This window comes from Saprolegnia diclina (genome assembly GCF_000281045.1).
Source record: "Saprolegnia diclina VS20 unplaced genomic scaffold supercont1.1, whole genome shotgun sequence".
Lineage (NCBI taxonomy): Eukaryota > Oomycota > Saprolegniomycetes > Saprolegniales > Saprolegniaceae > Saprolegnia > Saprolegnia diclina.
Genome location: NW_008246068.1, coordinates 458,695 through 477,139, shown reverse-complemented (window position 1 = coordinate 477,139; position 18,445 = coordinate 458,695). Strand labels below are relative to the sequence as shown.

At 58.5% G+C, this 18,445-nt stretch overlaps 5 protein-coding genes across 6 annotated transcripts; 4 read left to right on the top strand and 1 right to left on the bottom strand.

Annotated features, from left to right (window-relative positions):
- Window positions 1-49: 49 nt before the first annotated feature.
- SDRG_00149 lies at window positions 50-8,280 on the top strand. 2 transcript variants are annotated; one of them, XM_008605615.1, is made up of 24 exons: window positions 50-208; window positions 265-412; window positions 465-533; window positions 581-655; window positions 697-758; window positions 808-838; window positions 885-1,713; window positions 1,759-2,167; window positions 2,215-2,511; window positions 2,554-2,701; window positions 2,750-3,060; window positions 3,110-3,623; window positions 3,666-4,540; window positions 4,583-6,334; window positions 6,380-6,469; window positions 6,516-6,649; window positions 6,697-6,745; window positions 6,790-7,217; window positions 7,264-7,416; window positions 7,464-7,614; window positions 7,664-7,881; window positions 7,927-8,011; window positions 8,059-8,123; window positions 8,172-8,280. In XM_008605615.1, the coding sequence occupies exons 2-24, from the start codon at window positions 337-339 to the stop codon at window positions 8,227-8,229; spliced, it is 6,879 nt and encodes a 2,292-aa protein (XP_008603837.1). In that variant the 5' UTR covers window positions 50-208; window positions 265-336; the 3' UTR covers window positions 8,230-8,280. The 2 variants fall into 2 exon arrangements, with proteins under 2 accessions (XP_008603837.1, XP_008603836.1); XM_008605614.1 differs by having other exon boundaries at window positions 808-1,713.
- Window positions 8,281-8,786: 506 nt separating this feature from the next.
- SDRG_00148 (hypothetical protein) lies at window positions 8,787-10,241 on the top strand. The gene has a single exon (XM_008605613.1). It carries the CDS (start codon window positions 8,812-8,814, stop codon window positions 10,201-10,203), a length of 1,392 nt encoding a protein of 463 aa, XP_008603835.1. The 5' UTR covers window positions 8,787-8,811; the 3' UTR covers window positions 10,204-10,241.
- A 119-nt stretch (window positions 10,242-10,360) lies between these two features.
- SDRG_00147 (hypothetical protein) lies at window positions 10,361-11,649 on the top strand. The gene has a single exon (XM_008605612.1). It carries the CDS (start codon window positions 10,733-10,735, stop codon window positions 11,474-11,476), a length of 744 nt encoding a protein of 247 aa, XP_008603834.1. The 5' UTR covers window positions 10,361-10,732; the 3' UTR covers window positions 11,477-11,649.
- Window positions 11,650-14,011: 2,362 nt separating this feature from the next.
- SDRG_00146 (propionyl-CoA carboxylase beta chain, mitochondrial) lies at window positions 14,012-15,830 on the top strand. Its single transcript, XM_008605611.1, has 3 exons — window positions 14,012-14,105; window positions 14,157-14,964; window positions 15,009-15,830. Exons 1-3 carry the CDS (start codon window positions 14,052-14,054, stop codon window positions 15,773-15,775), a joined length of 1,629 nt encoding a protein of 542 aa, XP_008603833.1. The 5' UTR covers window positions 14,012-14,051; the 3' UTR covers window positions 15,776-15,830.
- SDRG_00145 (hypothetical protein) lies at window positions 15,755-17,680 on the bottom strand. The gene is made up of 7 exons (XM_008605610.1): window positions 17,634-17,680; window positions 16,671-17,587; window positions 16,534-16,628; window positions 16,419-16,488; window positions 16,249-16,371; window positions 16,112-16,204; window positions 15,755-16,064 (listed from the first exon to the last, which is right to left on the bottom strand). Exons 1-7 carry the CDS (start codon window positions 17,650-17,652, stop codon window positions 15,939-15,941), a joined length of 1,443 nt encoding a protein of 480 aa, XP_008603832.1. The 5' UTR covers window positions 17,653-17,680; the 3' UTR covers window positions 15,755-15,938.
- Window positions 17,681-18,445: the final 765 nt, after the last annotated feature.

The following is an 18,445-nucleotide window of genomic DNA, read 5'->3' as shown; positions in this document are numbered from 1 at the left end:
GCGGATTGGTTGATGGATTAATCTGTGGCATATGATTGGCCAAAAAGAAACGTCGATCTTTTGGGGGTATGGCCAAGCTCTGCGTCGGCGACCTCGTGCTATTGGTCGCTCAAGGCAGCGACCCGTCCTGGTCCCCCGAGTCGAGCGCGGACCCCCATCCCGCGATCGGCTTCCTCGCCTCCTGCGAGCATGCAGTTCCTTCCTCGGGGTAGACGAACAAGATGATGATGGAGGTGACGGTATCGATGCATCCTGCGCATGTAGGATCGTCCATCGAGCGGCTGTGGTCGAGACGCTCACGCAGACCGAAGTGCTCGAGCCCAAGAGCGTCCTTCCATGCGTCTTCCGCGTGGAGACCGTGCTCAACAAGGAAGACATTGTCCGCGTCGACCTCCAGAGGAAGCTCGACAGCGTACGTCACGTGCGCGTCCTCGCCATGCCAGATGATGCGATGGTCCATGTAGCATGCACTGGAGCACGAGATGACATGCAAGGGCTATGGTACCGAGGTGAAGCTTGGGCAATGCATTCGCGTACGTCCCATGCCTGCGACCTCTATCCATAGACCTGGACGGTATAGCTCGTCCATTACCACACCAACCAAGTGCTTTGCATCAACGTCAACGAGCGCGGAGTCCAGCCCTTTACGATGAAGGTAGAGCCTTCACCGATGGATGGTACATGGACCACTGCCAGGTTGGCTTCGAGTCCCCACATGCGTTCAATGTCGCTTGCGACGTGCCAGCTCGCGAGCAATGGTACACATGTACGAATGCGAGTCGATGCTGCAGCAAGTACAATTCGTAGGCTGGACTCGTGGCTGGAAGTGCAAGCTCCAGTCAAGACCAAGATCGATGGCGACACTGTCCTTATTGAAGACGTAGTGCATCTCTACAGCGCCCGCTGGGAGCGCTACCTCGACGTCGCAACGAGCCGCTTCCGAGAGAGCATTCTCGATGTCGTTGCTGGCTATGGCAAGACACGGTGGCAGCTCGTGCCATTTGCTAAACACGAGTCGCCAACGTCAAGCATACCGGCGCTGCGCGGCGGCGATATTCTGCGCTTCTGCCACGTCGAGAGCGAGCACGTCCTCCAACTCACATCAGACGCTCTGGCTCTAAACTCTACAACGAGCTCGAACGCACTCTGGGCGGTCGAGCCCCTCCACGCCAAGTGGGGCGGCCAAGCGATCGCGTCCGATGTCATTCAGCTGCGCCACATCGCTTCGGGCAAGCTTCTCGGCATCACTGCTAACGCGCCGTTGTGCATCTCGGCTTCGTCAACCGACAACGGGCCCGCCACGTTCTTTAAGCTCGCAAGCAAGCACGCTGGATCGACGTCCTTTCACATCCAGCACGACGAGAGTGGTGTCTGGCTCTGCGGTGTCGCAGGAAGTGACGACGCGACCATACCGCTCCACTGCTGCCGCACCGTGCGCGACAGCGACGTCTTTCGAGTGCATTTGCCGAGTGCAACCGAGGTGTATGTGCTTTTGGACGTGCTTTTCACAAAGAACCAGTTTGCACGACACTGCGCACAGCTAGAGCGCGTCCCGCACTTGAAGGGACTCACGTTTCAAGACGTGCAGCCGCTTGAAATTTGCCTACGGGCGGTGCATAGCGTCCTGCGCCAGCACCCGTCGCTCAAGTTCATCCTCTGGGATCAGTCTGTCTTGGCGTCGCTCCTCGACAACTTTGCAGTCATCTTGCACGCGTGGGCACTTCACCCACATTGGGTGCTGTCCTAACTCTGTTGTAGGCATCAAGGCGCGTATCAACGGCACGCGGAGCTGCGTACGTGTGTCCGCGCGCTTTGCTTCCTCATCGAGGACTACGTCACGGACGATCCGACAAGCCAGCGCACGATCCACCCGTACCTTCCGATGCTACAAGACCTCCTCGGCGCCAACGAAGCTGTCGCCAAAGCGCTCACAGCTTGCGTGCGCGACAACGAGTCGTTCCTACATTGCATTTCGCGCCGCCAGATCCAAGAGACACTAGATCGCATGGCGCAACCGGCTGCGTTTGAGTGGGCCCACGAGTACTGGGTCTACCTCGAGACGCTCTGCACGTGCAATGGCGTTGTGCTCGGCAAGAACCAAGCGCTCATACTGGAGGAGCTCTTGGTGCGGAACATCTTGCCTACGTTGGTGGTGCAAGGCTCGGAGGTTTGCTTTGCATCCAACTGTGTGTCTGAACGTCGTGTGCGTCGTAGGTGCTCGTGCTTGTGCCCCAAATGACGGCGACGTGGGAGGTTGTTGCCAGTGCGCTCGGCGAGCCAACACAGCTGTATGTTGCGAATGCGTTTTGCCTCCTCGCACGGCTGCACCGCGATGACGCGCGACCATCGAGCCCGCTGATGCAATTCGTCGTCGACCACGGGCTCCGCTTGCTCGAGAACGAAACCATTCCCGATTGCATCCGCGCGGGGCTGTGCGCATACATGACAGCCCACGACGTCCACGGACACGCGTCAACGCTGTTTTACAAGCAAGATTTCTCCGCCGTCTCGGTACACTATCGTTCTTATCATTTTTCAACTCTGTGCTGGTAGTACGCTCGAAGTTGGCTCGTGCCGAGCAAACCCATGTGTACGCGTACTCTGGACCCGTCGTCGTCGTGGACGTGGGAAGAATGCATGGACCAAATCACGCCGTACGCGACGTTTGCCGAAACCTATTTGACTCGGACCATCGCAGCTAGTGCGTTCCTCAGATCTGTATCTTGACGAGGTAGTGATGGTGCTCTAGATCCCGAAGTGTTGGCACGCGGCACGCGCCAGTTGCTCTTGGCTGTGATTGCACTCGCAGAAACCTGCGTCTGCCTTGGGTACTACCAGACTCCAAAGCTTCTCACTGCGCTTGTGCGCGTGCTGGTGACGTACCTCGGCTCGGCGACGGGCGACGCCGTCGACATCAAGGTTCGCATCTGCCATGTATTGTCCAAGCTTGCGACGGGGCGTCTCAACAACCAAGTTTCGGCGCTTGTGGACGTTGTGCGTCAACACAGTGCGGCGGTCAGTGCGATGACGCACCTGGCTCTCGAAGATGCCTTCCATACCGTATATCTACCTCACGACTATCGCAGGCTTGGAATCAAACGTGGCATAGGTGCTTGTCCAAGACGACTGCTACGCAAATGTCCACTACGTCGACGTGCTCTGCAGTCTCTGTCGCCACGGGTGCCACGAGCTTACCATGTTGGCGCTCGGTTTGCTCTACTCGTACTTCAACACACTCCCCGAAATCCGGCGCATCGCCGAGAGCCTTTTGATTCTGACATCGGACGCGTGGGAGCGCATCTATGACGAGCTCCGGGACATTGCCCACGCAATGGACGGCGAAAACCCCGAGGTGCCGCTCCATCGCGCCTTGGCTGTCGTGACGGCGCAGCCCCTTGAAAAGTACCAGCAAATGCAGCGCCTTCTCTTCCATGTTGGACTCCACACGATCGTCATTGGCCTTCTCCAACGCCAAGCGACGCGTGCTTCCACCGAGTGGATTCGCCAATGCTACCAGATTCTCGTGCACATGATTGGCTGCGACCGCTCGTTCGAGTCACTCCTTGTGGCGCACGTCGATCTCTTCTTGCGCGACCTTCCGTTCTTCCCGAGCGAAGTGTCTCGTACATACTATGCTCTGTCTATTGTTTCTCATGTTGCATTAGACTTCGTGCGCAGCGTCTTGGGGCACAACGAAGCGCTCGTGCAATCGATCCCGGCCGCGCAAGTGACCCGCGTCGCCGACTTGCTCGTGGCACCCACGTTCCTCGAAGCGCCGTCGGCGCGGTCGCGGCTCCTTGAGGTATTATTGCATTTGGTCGTGACCAAGCAAGGCGAGTACATTGAGACCAACCAAACGCTCGTCTTCAACGCGCTCTCGTCGCACCCGACGACTCTCGACCTCTTTACGGAAGAGGCAGGGTACCAAGCACGGCTCGACTTGATGGCCCGCGTCGACAAGCCACTCGAGATGGTGTTGCTGACGAGCACGCACTGCATCGAGAGCATGCTCAAAGCGCACCCAGACCTCCATCGACTGCACTACCACGCGACGCTGCTGCACCTTCTCTCGGCATGTAGCCAAGGCAAGAACCACCGCGTCGAAGTCGAGTGCCGGTCGCTTCTCTCGCTCAACGAAATCGTACGCGCGCTCGTCGATGGTCGCACCGTTTTCAGCGTCCGGAAGGCCCTTTTGGCGTTCCTTGACGCGGCGTACTTTGACGTCCAGATTCCGATCGCTGGCTTGGCCGAGAACCCCGCCGTGTGGTCGCTCCTCCAGTACGTGGTACACGACCTCACTGTCGTGCTCCACATGGCCGACGCCAAGTATTTCGAGGGCAAGGAGCTGCCCGCAAACGTCGAAGTGACGCTGGCGACGCTCACGTCCGAGGCGCGTATCTTCAGCGCGATTCTGGCTTTTCTCGACGACGGCGTCCTGCCGATGCTGACCAACTTTTTCTCTCAAGTCGCTATGACATTGACGACTGCACACGCAAAACACAGCCAAGTGACAATGCACATCGTCGCGGTCCTCGTCAAGGTGCCTTTGTTCTTGGCTTGCGGTTGTCTTATGCTGCTACAGATTTTGGACATTCCGCGTCTGCCCGAGCGAACCAAGGCCGCCACGATTGCAGTCGTGTCGAGCATCAAGGAGAACAGCATTTTGGCCGAGCACTCGCCTTCAGTTACGCTCACGTCTGCTGCGAGCAGCTTCTCGCGCCTCGTGAGCCACAAGCTGCGCACGATTTCTGTCCTGCGTGTCTGGAAGAGCGAGATCAAGCGGCAGTCGCTTTGGCACAAGGTCAAGCGAGAGGCGCCACGCATTCGAGCAATCTCGACGGCGACGTCCATGCGGCCACGGAAGGATTCGGGGTCCTTCCGGCTCCGGTACCGCGTCGACGCTGCGGCAAATTGTACTGTCGACACGCCCATCGAAGCCTTTGTGCCGGCACAGCTGCGGGGCTTTCTCAGCGGGTTCGAGTCTACGGCGCTGTATCGCTCGACTCTGCTCCAAGCCGAAACTTCGTTTGTTCAAGCCCTCTTGTCACCGTCCATGGACGATGTCGTCAGTCACGTCATTGCCTACATGTGCCAGCACGACAAAGAGAGCGCGACCAACGCCCATGAACAGCCGCACGTGCATTTGAACCTTCTTGGATGGCTCCTTGACGGCCGCGACGAGGACCTCTGCGAGCAACAAGACCGACTCGCTCGCCTTGGTGGTGGGGCCATGGTTCTGCAATTGCTCTCCAAAGCGATTCACGACGTCCACGGGTATCCGACGCTAGTCCAAGAGACTCTCCACGTCGGCTTGGCCATGCTGCGCGACGGCAACCCACGCGTGCAAGCCGACATGTTTGGCCATGTTCAAGCGCTTGGCGAGTCCTTTGTGAGTCGTCTCGTGCACTTTTTGCGCCTGCCGCACGACGACGAGCTCTTGCCGATCGTGATGGACCTTCTCGAGTTTCTCCGGCTTCTCTGCGAAAACCACTTTGCACCAATGCAGCACTACGTACGGAACCAGCGCAACGCTGTGCGCACGTACGACCTTGTCGACGAAGTCATCTCGTACCTCTGTGGGTTTCTCTGGGTCGTGGATCCGCGCACGCACTCGCTGGTGTGGAACATCACGTCGGCAATGCACCTCGGCGTCGTTGTTCAGGCGCTCAACACGCTCGCCGAGTTTGTGCAGGGCTGCGACGCCAACCAACGCTCTGTGGGCGCTTCCACCGAACTCCTCCACGCCATCAACGACGTTTTGCGCCACCACCATGCGACCCACCCGTCTTTGTCGTCGGACGCAGAACTACCGCTTGTGTACGACAACTGTAGCGTCACCCAAGTACAGGAGCTCAAGCACAGCGCAATCGTGCTCGTCTACAGCATCCTTGAAGGCAACCGAGATGCTCGCATGCCAGCCCGAATGCTTGCGACACTGGACGTGGCGACGTGGAGTGCCTACTGCAACGACGTCAAGCGCGAGTATGACGTTTACGCCCGACTTGTCGAACGCGCTCTCGAGACGACGAGTGTAGCCAAGGCCGCCGTGACGATCGACGCGTCCGAGCACGAGCGTCATCTATTGACATCGCTCGAGGCAGACGAGGTATCGGTGGAGACGCTCCAAGCAAAAGTGCGCAGCCACTGGACCATCTGCTGCGATGTCTACGTTCTCTTTCAGACACTCTTGACGCCTAGCGATGATGCGGTTGCGACGATGCAGACGCAGCTCGAGGCAGGTGCACCGTCATTTTTCAACTGGACCAAGCTCGCAGCGAGCGTCGGGTCGATCGAGATTGTGCGCGAGACCGACCTCGAGACCATTTACTTTCGGGTACGAAGCTTTGGCTTTTGTATGGCGAGCAGGAGACGCGTGTAGATTCCCGACATTTGTCTGTCGCACTGGGAGCACCGCGTCATTCGCGACTCGCGCGAGCGCATGGTGTACATGTTTACCAAAGACAGCCAGGTACGACGTTTATCACCGAGCTTGGCCTCAACGTTTGCGGTCGCAGATGAGCAAGCTGGACAGCTTTCACCGGTACTCGGTGCTGCTGCTGGAAGAACTACAATACTGCGCCCACTTGGATGCGTCGCCATCGCCATTGCTCCGCCTCGTGCTACACGCTGAAGACCCCGTCATGCACTTGTACTACACGCAATAGCTCGTAGTCGCGTTGACTGCACTTGATGTAGGACCTTTTGGCTCGCACTGGGCCTCAACGGCCTCCACCTCTTCAACCACGTACGAAATGCATGGTTCATACACGATAGAAGTTGCTGCTTTAGAGCTTTGGAACGGGCGACATGGCGACCGTCGACGCCCGCGTGTACGTGCTCGCGGTGGTCATGGCAGTGTCGCACTTTGGGCTGTCGCTCGTGCGCCTTGTCGTGTCGATGGTGTCGCGACGACAGTATATTCTGAGCAACTACAAGTGGCAACGCCTCCGCGCCGAGACGGCGGGGGCACCGCGTGTGCTCCAGAACGAAGCTGTGACGACACCGCTTTTGACAACCCATGCGCTGCTGTCGTTGCCGTCCGACCTCGTCAAGCTTGTACTTGATCGCCAAACGGTACCGAGTGGGACATGCAAGACGTTTACAGCAACGTCGCGGTCACCAGTGCCAAGTACGGACGTGCCCATCGAAGCCCGCGTGTCGTCGTTGGCCCTCGTTGTCTACAACACAAAGTACAATCTCCTGTACTCGATTCTCGGGTACTGCGATGTACGTCTCTATATGTGATCGCGATGATCTGCGTAGCTGCCTCGGCTGTGTCTTGCTCGTGCCTGCGCTCTCGGTGCGCGGTCTCCGCATCGTGTGCTATGCCCTCATGCTCTTGGACGTCTGCTTCCACCGAACCCTCTCCAATGCCCTTTTGGCCGTCGAGCAGAACCGCAACTCGCTCGTTCAGACGTACTACGTTGGCTTGTGTCACGAGGCGGTGCCCACTGTATTTGTAGGTTTTACCTCATTTGCGTCGTCGTGTACATCTATACGGCGGTCGGCTACATGCTTTTTCATGACCAATATGGCGTTCTCGACGAAGTCAACACGGGCTGCCGGACGCTCATGGAGTGCGTCATCACGCACTTCAACCAAGGCCTGCGCCAGGTTTCGCATGCGCGTCGCCCATGTCGAATGCATGCTATGATTGGATTAGGACATTGCGTCCGTCATGCATATCGTGTCGTGGCAGAGCAACCCGACCATCTCGGTGCTCCGTCTCGGGTTTGACGTGTCGTACTGGCTCATCATTTGCGTGCTCTTGCTCAACATCATTGGTGGGATCATCATCGACGCCTTTGGCGAGCTGCGCGACCACCGGGCGTCGATCGAGAAGGACATGGAGAGCAACTGCTTCATTTGCGGCATCGACAGGTAGCTCACCCTGTCCGACGACGTATCTTTGGTGACGCCACGTAGCTTGCAGTTTCAGCGGCACGGCGATGGCTTTGACGCGCACGTTCGCCACGACCACAACATGTGGCAATACATGTTCTACCGCCAGGTATGACGCCATCATAATCTGGGTCGAGGTCGCCATCATTGGGCTAGCATCTCTACGAGAAACGGCCGCAAGAGTACACGGGCCAAGAGAGCTACGTTGCGGATCTTCTCATGTAAACCAACGATCGAACATATTGCGTATGTCAGTCTGTGTCTTGTAGGGCGGGCGAAACGTCCTTCTACCCGGTCGGCAAGGCCAAGCGCTTGGCGGCGACGTAGTCCGAGATTGTTAATTACAAACGTCGACGGCGCCTTGAAGTTGGGTTGACCGCTCACCCTGGATAGTCAGCGCCGCCTTCTTTCGCCGCGAACGGGCAACCTTTGCGCGATCTGCAGCTGCCACGTACACCAGCGTCGCCATTACTTCTCGCGGCCGGTCCCCACGGCGTCGCCACTCGCATCCTGGCAGCCGCGTATCTGGGCGGAGCCTTCGCGGCTTCGGCGTCGCACCTCCATGTGGCTGCTCGTCTACCACGGTCCAATCGCATGAGCGTCGCAGGCGCCGCTCCAGCTGGCCGCCATCTTGGTCGGCGTGATTGGCGTCCGCTTCCGCGCTGCGAATTGCGTCGGCGGCATTGCGCGATGCCATTGGCTACCCTTTTGTCCAATCACGTGGCGGATTCCGTCAAAACCACCGTTCTGGCGGTTTCTCATTGGTGCAAAACCATGGCGCATGTCCCGACGCGGCTTTTTATAAGTCACGTGGTCTTTTCTTCGAAAGCGTATAATAAAAATACAATAATAAAATGAACCAAAACGAGGTTCATTTCCCAAGACGCTTTGGCACCAGTAAGCCCCAGCATGCAACAAGCTGTGTACTCGAGCAGTGGCCATAGCGCGGGCCCGCCGGCGCCCGTCGTCTCGCCCACCGTCAAGCCGCGCTCGGAGGCGCCGCCGTCGCTCATGGACCTCGACCGGCTCTCGATGCTGCCGGCGGACTGTACGTGCTTCCTCAACCAGCTCACGCTTGGCAGCTCGGCGCGGTGTTGTTTCAACATGGAGCCCAACACGACGTTCCTGAACCCGGCCTCGTTTGGCTTTGCACCCAAGCCCGTCCTCGCCGCGCAGGCGTACTTTGTCAACCGCATGGAGATGAACCCGGACCGGTTCTACCGGCGCGAGCTGCCGACGCTCCTCCGCAAGTCGGCCGAGCGCCTCGCCGAGTTTGTCGGTGCCGACTCGGACGACATTGTGTTTGTGCCCAACATCTCGCACGGCGTCAACTCGGTGCTGCGCTCGCTCGACCTCCAGGACGGCGACGAAGTGCTGTGTATGAGCTCGACGTACCCCGGCGTCTTTAACACGCTCCGCCACATTTGCTACATGACACAAGAGGTCGTCGAGCTCAAGGTCGTCGATGTCAAGCTCCCGATCCCGTCCTACGACTCGCTCATCACGCAGATCATTGCTGCGATCACGCCCAACACGCGCGTGGCCGTGCTCGATCACATTACGAGCTCGGGCGGCCTCGTCCTCCCGCTAGAGAAGCTCATTCCGATGCTGCGCGCCCGTGGCGTGTATACGCTCATTGACGGTGCGAACGCGCCGGGCCAGATCCCGCTGAACCTGCGCGAGCTGCGCCCCGACTTTTACGTGGGCACGACGACCAAGTGGCTCTTTGGCTCCAAGTCGAGCTCGTTCTTGTTTGTGGACCGCGAGCACCAATCGGTGATCCGCCCGGTCGTCACGTCGCTCGGCTACAACCAGGGCTTCCTCGAGGAGTTTGCCGTCCAGGGCACGAAGGACGAGTCCAACTACCTCACGATCGCCACGTCGCTCGACTTTTACCAGAACCTCGGGTTCGCCCGCGTCTTTGCCCACAACAAAGGACTCATCGACTGGGCCTCGAGCTACCTCGCGACGCTCTGGGGCACGGAGCCGCTCCTGCCGCCGTGGCAGCGCAGCCCGTTTGTGAGTGCGATCCGCCTCCCGATCGAGTGGCCGGCCAAGAAGCACGCGAAGGAGCCGCTCTCGGCCGACGAGAAGCTGCAAGTGTGCGAGTTTGTCATTGACATCCTCATGGACCAGTGCCAGATCGTGACCAAAGTGCTCCCGATCCAAGGCCAGATGTACATTCGCATCTCGGCCCAAATCTACTCGGAGCGCTCGGACTTTGAGCGCCTCGGCAGCGCGATCACGCGCATGACGTCCTGTCCATCCTTCATCGACATGTTTTCCGATATGCGTGTTTAAGCTTGTAACCTATTAACTAAGAACTTTGCCTCATCTACTTCGTCGTCGATCTTGATCCGTCCATCGACCCCACTTGGCCAGCTCCGTGCTATCCATCTGGCTGGACCGTCCAGATGGCAGCCAAGTTGCGCAACCACAGCCTTTGTGTGGCCACAAGCAATGCCAGCCACATCCTCCTCTTCTTGTCCGCTGCGATGCGTCCTCGGACAAGGGCAGCTGACGTTGTCCTCTCAAAATTGCTTGCGGATCGACTGGCACTTGGACTTTTCGAGCCGAGGTTGCTGCATGGCGCACTGACGACACTTGCCCGCTTGAGGCTGCTGCGGCCAATACAAGCCCAAGCCATGATCTCGGTCATGCCCATCAGATCTTAGCCCACAGACCATCAATGCTGGACAGCTGCGCATGGACCGTTCACCACCGAGCTACTACCTGCTTCAGTAGACTGCCTACCTTCATGTGACGGACGACGGAGGTACCAGTAACGTTGGGTGTAGATGGCCTCGCGTCCTCCGGCGCCTGCCTGGCCATGCTGCAAGGGCCTTCTGGAAGACGGTGCTCGCATCTCGCCGCCCGAGATGACACGAAATCTTTTTGGATGAAGAAATGCGTTGAGATTTCGAACATTGTTTTTTACGCAGAAGGTGTTTTTTTCGCCGCCTGTTCAGAACACCACAAGCCGACGACAGGAGCCGCAAGCATGTGCATCATCCTCGACGAGTGCGTGATGCTGATGGTCCTCGCGCTGCAGGCGCTGACGGTGCTGCCGTCCATCGCAGTCTCACGCGAGACGGGCATCGCGATGCTGGCGCTCTACCTCACGAGCGCGTTCGTCTCGATCGGGTTCGCCTTCCTCTACACGCTGCGCAACTGCTGCAGCTGCGTCAACCACCTCCAGCGCCATGGCGCCAAACTCTTCTACCTCCTGCACCTTGGCCTCATTGCGTTCTCGATCGCGACCATCTCGACCTTTATGAAGCCGTACTTCGCCAAGACCGAGTTCCGCACGTACTGCGAGAGCCATGGCCTCGACGACAACCTCTCGGGCACGAGCTGCGTCCTCCTCGAGGGCTACATGGTCGTCGCTGTCATGGCGCTCACGCTCGAGATCGGCCTTTCGATCTACATGCTCACGCTCGGCCGGCGCATCGCCAAGAAGCAAGCCATCGAGTACGCTCGCCTCGTGCGCGAGAAGAGCATGGAGGACGCTGAGCTTCCGAGCGTCACGCGCAAGCACTCGACCGTCAAGAAGGGCACGTCAGACGTCGCGTAAGGAGCCACTGTCATATTGCAACCGATAATCCAACATTCAGTATGTTGCCGCGCGTCGAGCAAACAGTAGATGGCGTAGTCCGAGTAGTCTGTCGAAGGCTAAAGACACGAAGAATGGAGCCCACCGACCTCATAACGTCAACCAAGCACTGGGTTGAAGCCTCAGCAAGACTATCACTGACCATCAGGCTAGCCCATGTGGGATAAAAGTGCAGTCCAGATGAGGAAGTTCGCAGCGTTCAAGAGACGTCCGCTGACTCGCGGGATCAAGGTTAGCCCCAAACCCAGCGAGGTCCAAGCGACCTGCCACGTTTTGTAGGCTGGTGTAAACGAGTCATTTCCAGTTGCGATACTTTGAGATGCAGACGTACTAGAGTGCTAGAGTGAGATTATTGTTCGCTTTTGTCGCCAGCTGCACAGGCGTCAACGTCGTGCGGAACACTCGGTTGCCAAAGACAGTACCAAATGCAAGCGCGCAAGATCGGCCGGATGGCACGAATGGTCGGCGTGTGGGCTGAGAACGGCATAGCGACTGCATCGTAGAGAAAGCCACCGACCGACGACGGAAGCTGCATCTGCAAGATATCACGCATCGGTTCGAAAGCGCCAGACCGCGCGGTTGAATGGACAGCGCTGGAAGATGGTCGTACGCTTCGCGCGTATGCACAGCGCAGAGCGGGCAGTGCCTGGCATCAGGACTGAGGAAGTGCTTTGGGGTTTTCTGCTGCGTGAGTTCATGACCGCGTCGGACGAAGGAAGCTTGACATGGAAGCAACCCGTACACGCGGGGCCTTCCAGTGGACATCCAGGCGCAGGATTTGCACCCGACGCCCGATCGTTTTTCGACTTTGTCTGAATCGCTTGGCCGATGGACTTCGAGGAATCGTCGTCATTTGGTATCGACAACGAGATACCGAGTCAAAGTGCGCTCGGCCTTCTGAAGCAAAGTCGAGTGCGTCCACTTTAGTCGTAGTACATGAACTGGGAATGATGGGAGTTCTCTGGGATATCATCGAATATGCGAGCTCGGCCAACCAAGGAGCAACACACGAGCTGTACCAGTCTATGCAAGGCCATCACGATGCCGCAAGCAACTGAATTCTCGTGCAGCTCGGCGCAGACGGTGGCGGAAATCGCTTTTGCAGACACAAAGGACACGGCCCGTCGCCGGACACTTCAGAAGATATGAAGTCATCAACCACCGAGACCACGGTCTTCCCCACGCTGCTTGAGCGGATGAGTCACATGATGGTCACGTCTCTTGGGCCTCTGTGGAGTCCAACACGACGCCGGTATGATCCTTGGATCAACAACATCCTTTCAACATGTAGAAGCAAGCCGTAAGAAGAGCGCGTTGTTCGAGCTCGGGTGCGATCACGTCGGCGACTTCAACTACGAGCATGCGACTTGAAGCCCAGTGATGTGAACGGGAGCGACAAGACCAAACCTCGCTCTTCCACGACATGCACGGCTCCTTGGGCGCAATCGTAGACACTCGAAGCGCAGCATCTCTCGATTCGCGATGCTACTAGCGCGTTGCAGGAATAGCTACCGTCCAAGAAGAGCAACCAACAAGGTCGATCCTCGGCACTCTCTAGTCTTGCTTCGTGCCTATGTCGCCGCCCTCGTGATGGACGCATGTTCATGCAGCAACGTTGCAGAGATACCCACCTTGGATCCACAAGGGTGCTGGCAGGCACATGCGAGCCAACCTGTCGTGGCTACATGCATGCACGGCGATCGATACACATTGCGATCGTCTTCTCTACGGGCAATATGCAAAGACTACAGCGACCAAGTGCTAGGACATGCGAAGGCAGCTGCCTGGACATGACGCGGTCGCTGCGGCGGATGCGCGATGCCGAGTGGCGCGGGGATTTCCCTCGGATTGCACACGAAGTGCGCCCCAACTTCAAGGTCGTCGCCGTGCGATTGGCCCAATTCTGGATCCGCTCCCCGATGATTGGCTAAGAAGTTGAATCTCGTGACGCATCAGGATGTGTCCGTTCGCTTTTTAGCCAATCACCGCTGCCGGCACCCGCGCTTTGGCAAAACAGTTTGTATGCAAACGATAGGCGACCTTGTCACACTTTATACGCGTGCCCCGGCCGTGCCCCAGCACGAAGCAGCGGCTGAAGCTCCTCCCACATCGCTCGACCAGAGACGAGTTGGTCGAGTACTACCACGCAGGTCGCACCTCTGACAGGACGGATGGAGCCTCAATGCCAAAGTATTCAACAACGCATAGCCTCAGGCAGGGATTTTTGTGCTGGAAGCACGCTACGCGAGCAGCGGACACGAGCAGGCGGAGCGACCAGTGTTGTAGCTACTCTCAAAGCTCTTCTCTGGTGGCGACCATCGATGACCACACGGTGTGTCCATCGCGACGGCGGGCGCGCGGGTGGCGGTGTCCAGCTACTGGCGCCACGAACGTTGGCGAACGATCCCAAATGATCGTCGTTCTGGTCGGTGCCCCGGGGTCCCGGGCCAGATGTATGCGTTTTCACAGGTGGTAGCACCCTCTGAAAGCGTATTGCGTCATTTGCTTATTTTTTGTGGCCATCACAAGCACCAAGATGCGATCCGTACTGCTGCGTGCGGTGACCCGCCCGTCCTTTGTCCGCGCGCCCGTAAGACGAGCATGCACTGTAGAGTGGAAGGCTGACATGGTGTATGTGTAGATGCCTGCCTTTGCGGCGGCTTTCTCGACGGCGACCGAGGTGACCCCGGCGGCGCGCAAGTTGGCCTTCAAGGCCAAGCTCGAGGAAGCACGCGCGCAAGCGCTGCTTGGTGGCGGCGCGCATCGCCAGGAAGCGCAGCACAAGAAGGGCAAGCTCACGGCCCGCGAGCGCATTGAGCTCCTCCTCGACGAAGGCTCGTTCCGTGAGTACGACATGCTCAAGTCGCACCGCTGCAAGGACTTTGGCATGGAGACGCAGCACTACCCGGGCGACGGTGTCATCACGGGTCACGGCAAGATCAACGGCCGCTTGACGTTCGTCTTTAGCCAAGACTTTACGGTGCTGGGTGGCAGTTTGTCCGAGACGTACGCCGAGAAGATCATCAAGGTCATGGACAAGGCCATGAAGATGGGCGCGCCGGTGATCGGGCTCAACGACTCGGGTGGCGCGCGCATCCAAGAAGGCGTCGCGTCGCTCGCGGGGTACGCCGACATTTTCCAGCAAAACGTCCTCGCCTCCGGCGTTGTGCCGCAGCTTACGATGATCATGGGCCCGTGCGCCGGTGGCGCCGTCTACTCGCCGGCGATGACCGACTTTGTCTTTATGTGCAAGGACACGTCGTACATGTTTGTGACGGGTCCGGATGTCGTCAAGACGGTCACGAACGAAGAGGTGACGCAGGAGCAGCTCGGCGGCGCTGTCACGCACACCAAGACGTCGGGCGTCGCGCACAAGGCTTTTGACAACGACGTCGAAGCGCTCCGCGAGATGCGCCGCTTCTTTGACTTTCTTCCGCTCAACAACAAGGGTACTCCTCTCCATCCCTTGCATCGATAAGATCTGTTTGTCTAGAGTCGCCGCCGACGCGCGCCAAGGACGACGACCGCCACCGCCCGGTCCCGACCCTCGAGTCGATCGTGCCGCCGGACCCGAACGTCCCGTACAACATGCGCGACGTCATCCACCAGCTCGTCGACAATGGCGACTTCTACGAGATCATGAACGACTACGCCAAGAACATTCTGATTGGCATGGCGCGCTTCGAAGGCCGGGTCGTCGGTATCGTGGCTAACCAGCCGATGGAGCTCGCGGGCTGCCTCGACATCAACTCGTCGATCAAGGCCGCGCGCTTTGTGCGCTTCTGCGACGCGTTCAACATCCCGCTCGTGACGCTCGTCGACGTCCCCGGCTTCCTCCCGGGCACGGACCAAGAGTACGCCGGCATCATTCGCCATGGCGCCAAGCTCTTGTACGCGTATGCGGAAGCCACGGTGCCCAAGATCACGGTGATCACGCGCAAGGCGTACGGCGGCGCTTATGACGTCATGGCCTCCAAGCACCTCCGCGGCGACATCAACTATGCATGGCCGTCGGCCGAGATCGCCGTCATGGGCGCCAAGGGCGCGGTCGAGATCATCTTCCGCGGCCAAAACGTCGAGGAAAACACGGCCGACTACGAAGAGAAGTTTGCCAACCCGATGGTCGCGGCCCAGCGCGGCTTTGTCGACGACATTATTGAGCCAACCGCGACGCGCCTCCGCATCTGCGAGGACCTCGACGTGCTCCAGAACAAGAAGCTCGAGAACCCGTGGAAGAAGCACGGCAACATCCCGCTTTAAGAAGCGTCGTAGCACTCCTAGTCCCTTTGTCATACACGAGCTCATCTCTTGCCTTCGCTTGCGTTGCATCTGCTCGGACGACTGGCCACGCCATGCGCGGGTACATGCGGTCGAGACACAGCAGAATGATCATGTGATTCGCAGCTTATGGCCCCACGAGCGCTTAGAGACCTTCGTCGAGCTCCTCTTCAATCTCCTTGGCGAGCTCGTCCTCCTGCTTCTCGCGCTCGAGGCGCTCTTCGGCCGACTCGAGGTCCTTCTTGTACGCGCCCGGCGGGTAGCGCATGGCCTAAGCAGACCGATAAGATCTAGGATGGCGTCGAGGGATCGACGGACCTTGACGGCTTCGTTGTGCACGTCCAAGCAGAACGTGATGCGCTTGTGGAAGGCCTGCTGCGGCTCCGTCGTCGCATACACATCGACGGTTTCCTAGGCGCGTGGTCCATTGCCGTCGATGCGAGGGCGAAGAGTACCTTGGACTGCATCCAGCCGTGCTTGTGGTCGATGACCGCGTCAATGACGCCGTCACGGATGGCCTTGGCGCAGACAAACTCGGCGTTCTGCGGCGTGTCGAGCGCGAGCTTGGTGCAGATATCCTACTGGCGACCATCAGATCACCACGTACAAGGTTCAATGGACGAACCGAGAAGAGGATCTTGGAGTACGACGTGTTGATCTTGCGGAGACCCGTCTTGATGACGTTGTGGCGCAGCCTAGTCGACGCACAAGTAAGATCATGCTTGGCGCTGGTCGTGTACCGAAGGATGAGCGTGTGCGTCTTGTCGGCCTTGAAAACGTCGGCAAACTGGTTGAGGACGGCCGTAAAGTCTTCGAGGTTGCCCACGCGCACAGCCTTGCACAACCCGCATGAGCAGAGACGATGAATTATGCGTACGTTGGTGAGCTGCAGGTATGGGAGCAGCGCCGTCTTGAGCTCGGTCTGGTTGAAGATGCTGCGCTCCGGGACTTCGCCCATGAGCAGCTGCACGATGATCGCGAGCTTGTAGACCGTGCGGCGGAAGCCAATCGCCGTGTTCTGCGGCGCCTTCCGGATCGACTGCATGAGCTTGTTGTACGAGTCCGTGTACTCGAGCTGGACGGCGTGGATCTTGCCGACGTAGTAGAGGTAGCGCACAAACTGGTTGTTCGAGACCGCCTCCGGGAACGTCGTCTTGGACACGAGCTTGTACGCTTGCTCGTACAGGTTCTCGTGCAGATAATTGCGCAAAAGCAGGTTGAGCACCGTCGCTTGGCCAATCTCGTCGCAGCGGAGGCACGCCGTGCGGTGCGCCGTGAGGAGCAGCGGGCGGATCGCCGTGTAGCCCTCGCCGTAGCGCTCGAACGCGTACGCAAAGTACGTCATGACGCGCGCCGCAAACAAGTCGAGCGTGCGGCGGTTGAACTGCATGCAGCGCTGGCGCACCAAGTCGGCGCACGCCTGCGCCTCGGCGCCGAGCTGTGACTTGAGCAAGAGCGCAATGACGAGAAGGCTGAGGTATGTCTCGACTTCAATGAGCTCGCTTCGCTCCATGTGCACGCTGGCGTCCTTCTCGACGTCGTCGACCGCCGGGTCGTCTTCGCCCGCATTCATGTCGACGTCGTCCGCCGCATCGGGCTTGACGAGGCCGATGAACTGGAGGAGAGACGTCCGGATCTCGTTGTCCTCAGCGAGGATCTCGGTCACGGCGCGCGTGAGCTCGGCCGGCGTCAAGCCGCGGCGGATGGCCGACGTCGTGCGGAAGACACGCGCGAGCTTCTCCTTGTTGTTGCTCGCGACGACCTTCTCGATGAGAGCGACGTTCTTCTTGAGCTCTAATGGGCCATGTGTCAACCTCCGCCATCACCGCCATCGGCCGACCTGTCCACGCGCTGTCCATCGCAATATCTTTTGCTGCGGCTTCCGACCTCACAAATATCTGTGCGTCCGTGCGTCACGGACGTCTCCGGATAGCTTCCGGATAACCAACCCGCGATCCGAGAGCTGCAGCCAAGTTTGCACTTTGCGGACGACAAGGGGCGGGATTCGGCGATGACAAGCAAAGAATTTACGGTAGTAGTTACTGGGAAGGGACGATCCAGTAGTAAGTTAGTCGCGCTCACTTTATTATTCGAGTCCTTCTGATGGTCGCGGTATACGTTGGCGAAGAGGGCTGAAGGACTATCGTAACACGTACTAGTAAGTATGCTACGAAATAGGATCAAGCTTCGATCACAAGGAACTGAGTGTTTAAGGGACTCGGTGAGTGAGTTGTGAGCTGGCAAAACTTCAGCGACGAGGCAGACGGCACTTTTCTGGTAGATAAAACACCTCGACAGGTTCATGCGAACGTTGCCTCATACCGGGTACACCGAAGAAGCTAAGGCATCGCTCAGCAACCTTCTCCGAACACGATTTCTTTAACCAAGAAGCTAACTCGACGGTAATTACATGCAAGCAAGAAGACAGTGCTCTTAAGCAACCGAATCGAAACGTACACTGATAGAGACTCGTACAGCAGAATGCCCCGCAGTGCCAAGTGGCCTTGCGGAGCAGCTTTGGACGCCGTGGAGAGCTCGAGGAGGTTGGGTGTGAATGAACGACCGACATTCCGGTATTTGCACCAATCATGTAGCTTCATGTCAAGTTAGCTGACCAATGAACGTCGTCATATGAATTTGATGGGCGCGCCG

Bases quoted from the DNA above. Each gene is read 5' to 3' on its own strand.
- SDRG_00149 (XM_008605614.1), top strand. From the start codon at position 69: ATGGCCAAGCTCTGCGTCGGCGACCTCGTGCTATTGGTCGCTCAAGGC. The intron at 656-696 runs GTAGAGCCTTCA...GACCACTGCCAG, and splicing joins TCCAGCCCTTTACGATGAAG to GTTGGCTTCGAGTCCCCACA. The intron at 2,702-2,749 runs GTGCGTTCCTCA...ATGGTGCTCTAG, and splicing joins GACTCGGACCATCGCAGCTA to ATCCCGAAGTGTTGGCACGC.
- SDRG_00148 (XM_008605613.1), top strand. From the start codon at position 8,812: ATGCAACAAGCTGTGTACTCGAGCAGTGGCCATAGCGCGGGCCCGCCG.
- SDRG_00147 (XM_008605612.1), top strand. From the start codon at position 10,733: ATGCTGCAAGGGCCTTCTGGAAGACGGTGCTCGCATCTCGCCGCCCGA.
- SDRG_00146 (XM_008605611.1), top strand. From the start codon at position 14,052: ATGCGATCCGTACTGCTGCGTGCGGTGACCCGCCCGTCCTTTGTCCGC. The intron at 14,106-14,156 runs GTAAGACGAGCA...GTGTATGTGTAG, and splicing joins CGTCCTTTGTCCGCGCGCCC to ATGCCTGCCTTTGCGGCGGC. The intron at 14,965-15,008 runs GTACTCCTCTCC...CTGTTTGTCTAG, and splicing joins TCTTCCGCTCAACAACAAGG to AGTCGCCGCCGACGCGCGCC.
- SDRG_00145 (XM_008605610.1), bottom strand. The intron at 16,372-16,418 runs GTTCGTCCATTG...GGTCGCCAGTAG, and splicing joins ACTCCAAGATCCTCTTCTCG to GATATCTGCACCAAGCTCGC. The intron at 16,205-16,248 runs GTACTCTTCGCC...CCACGCGCCTAG, and splicing joins ACGGCTGGATGCAGTCCAAG to GAAACCGTCGATGTGTATGC.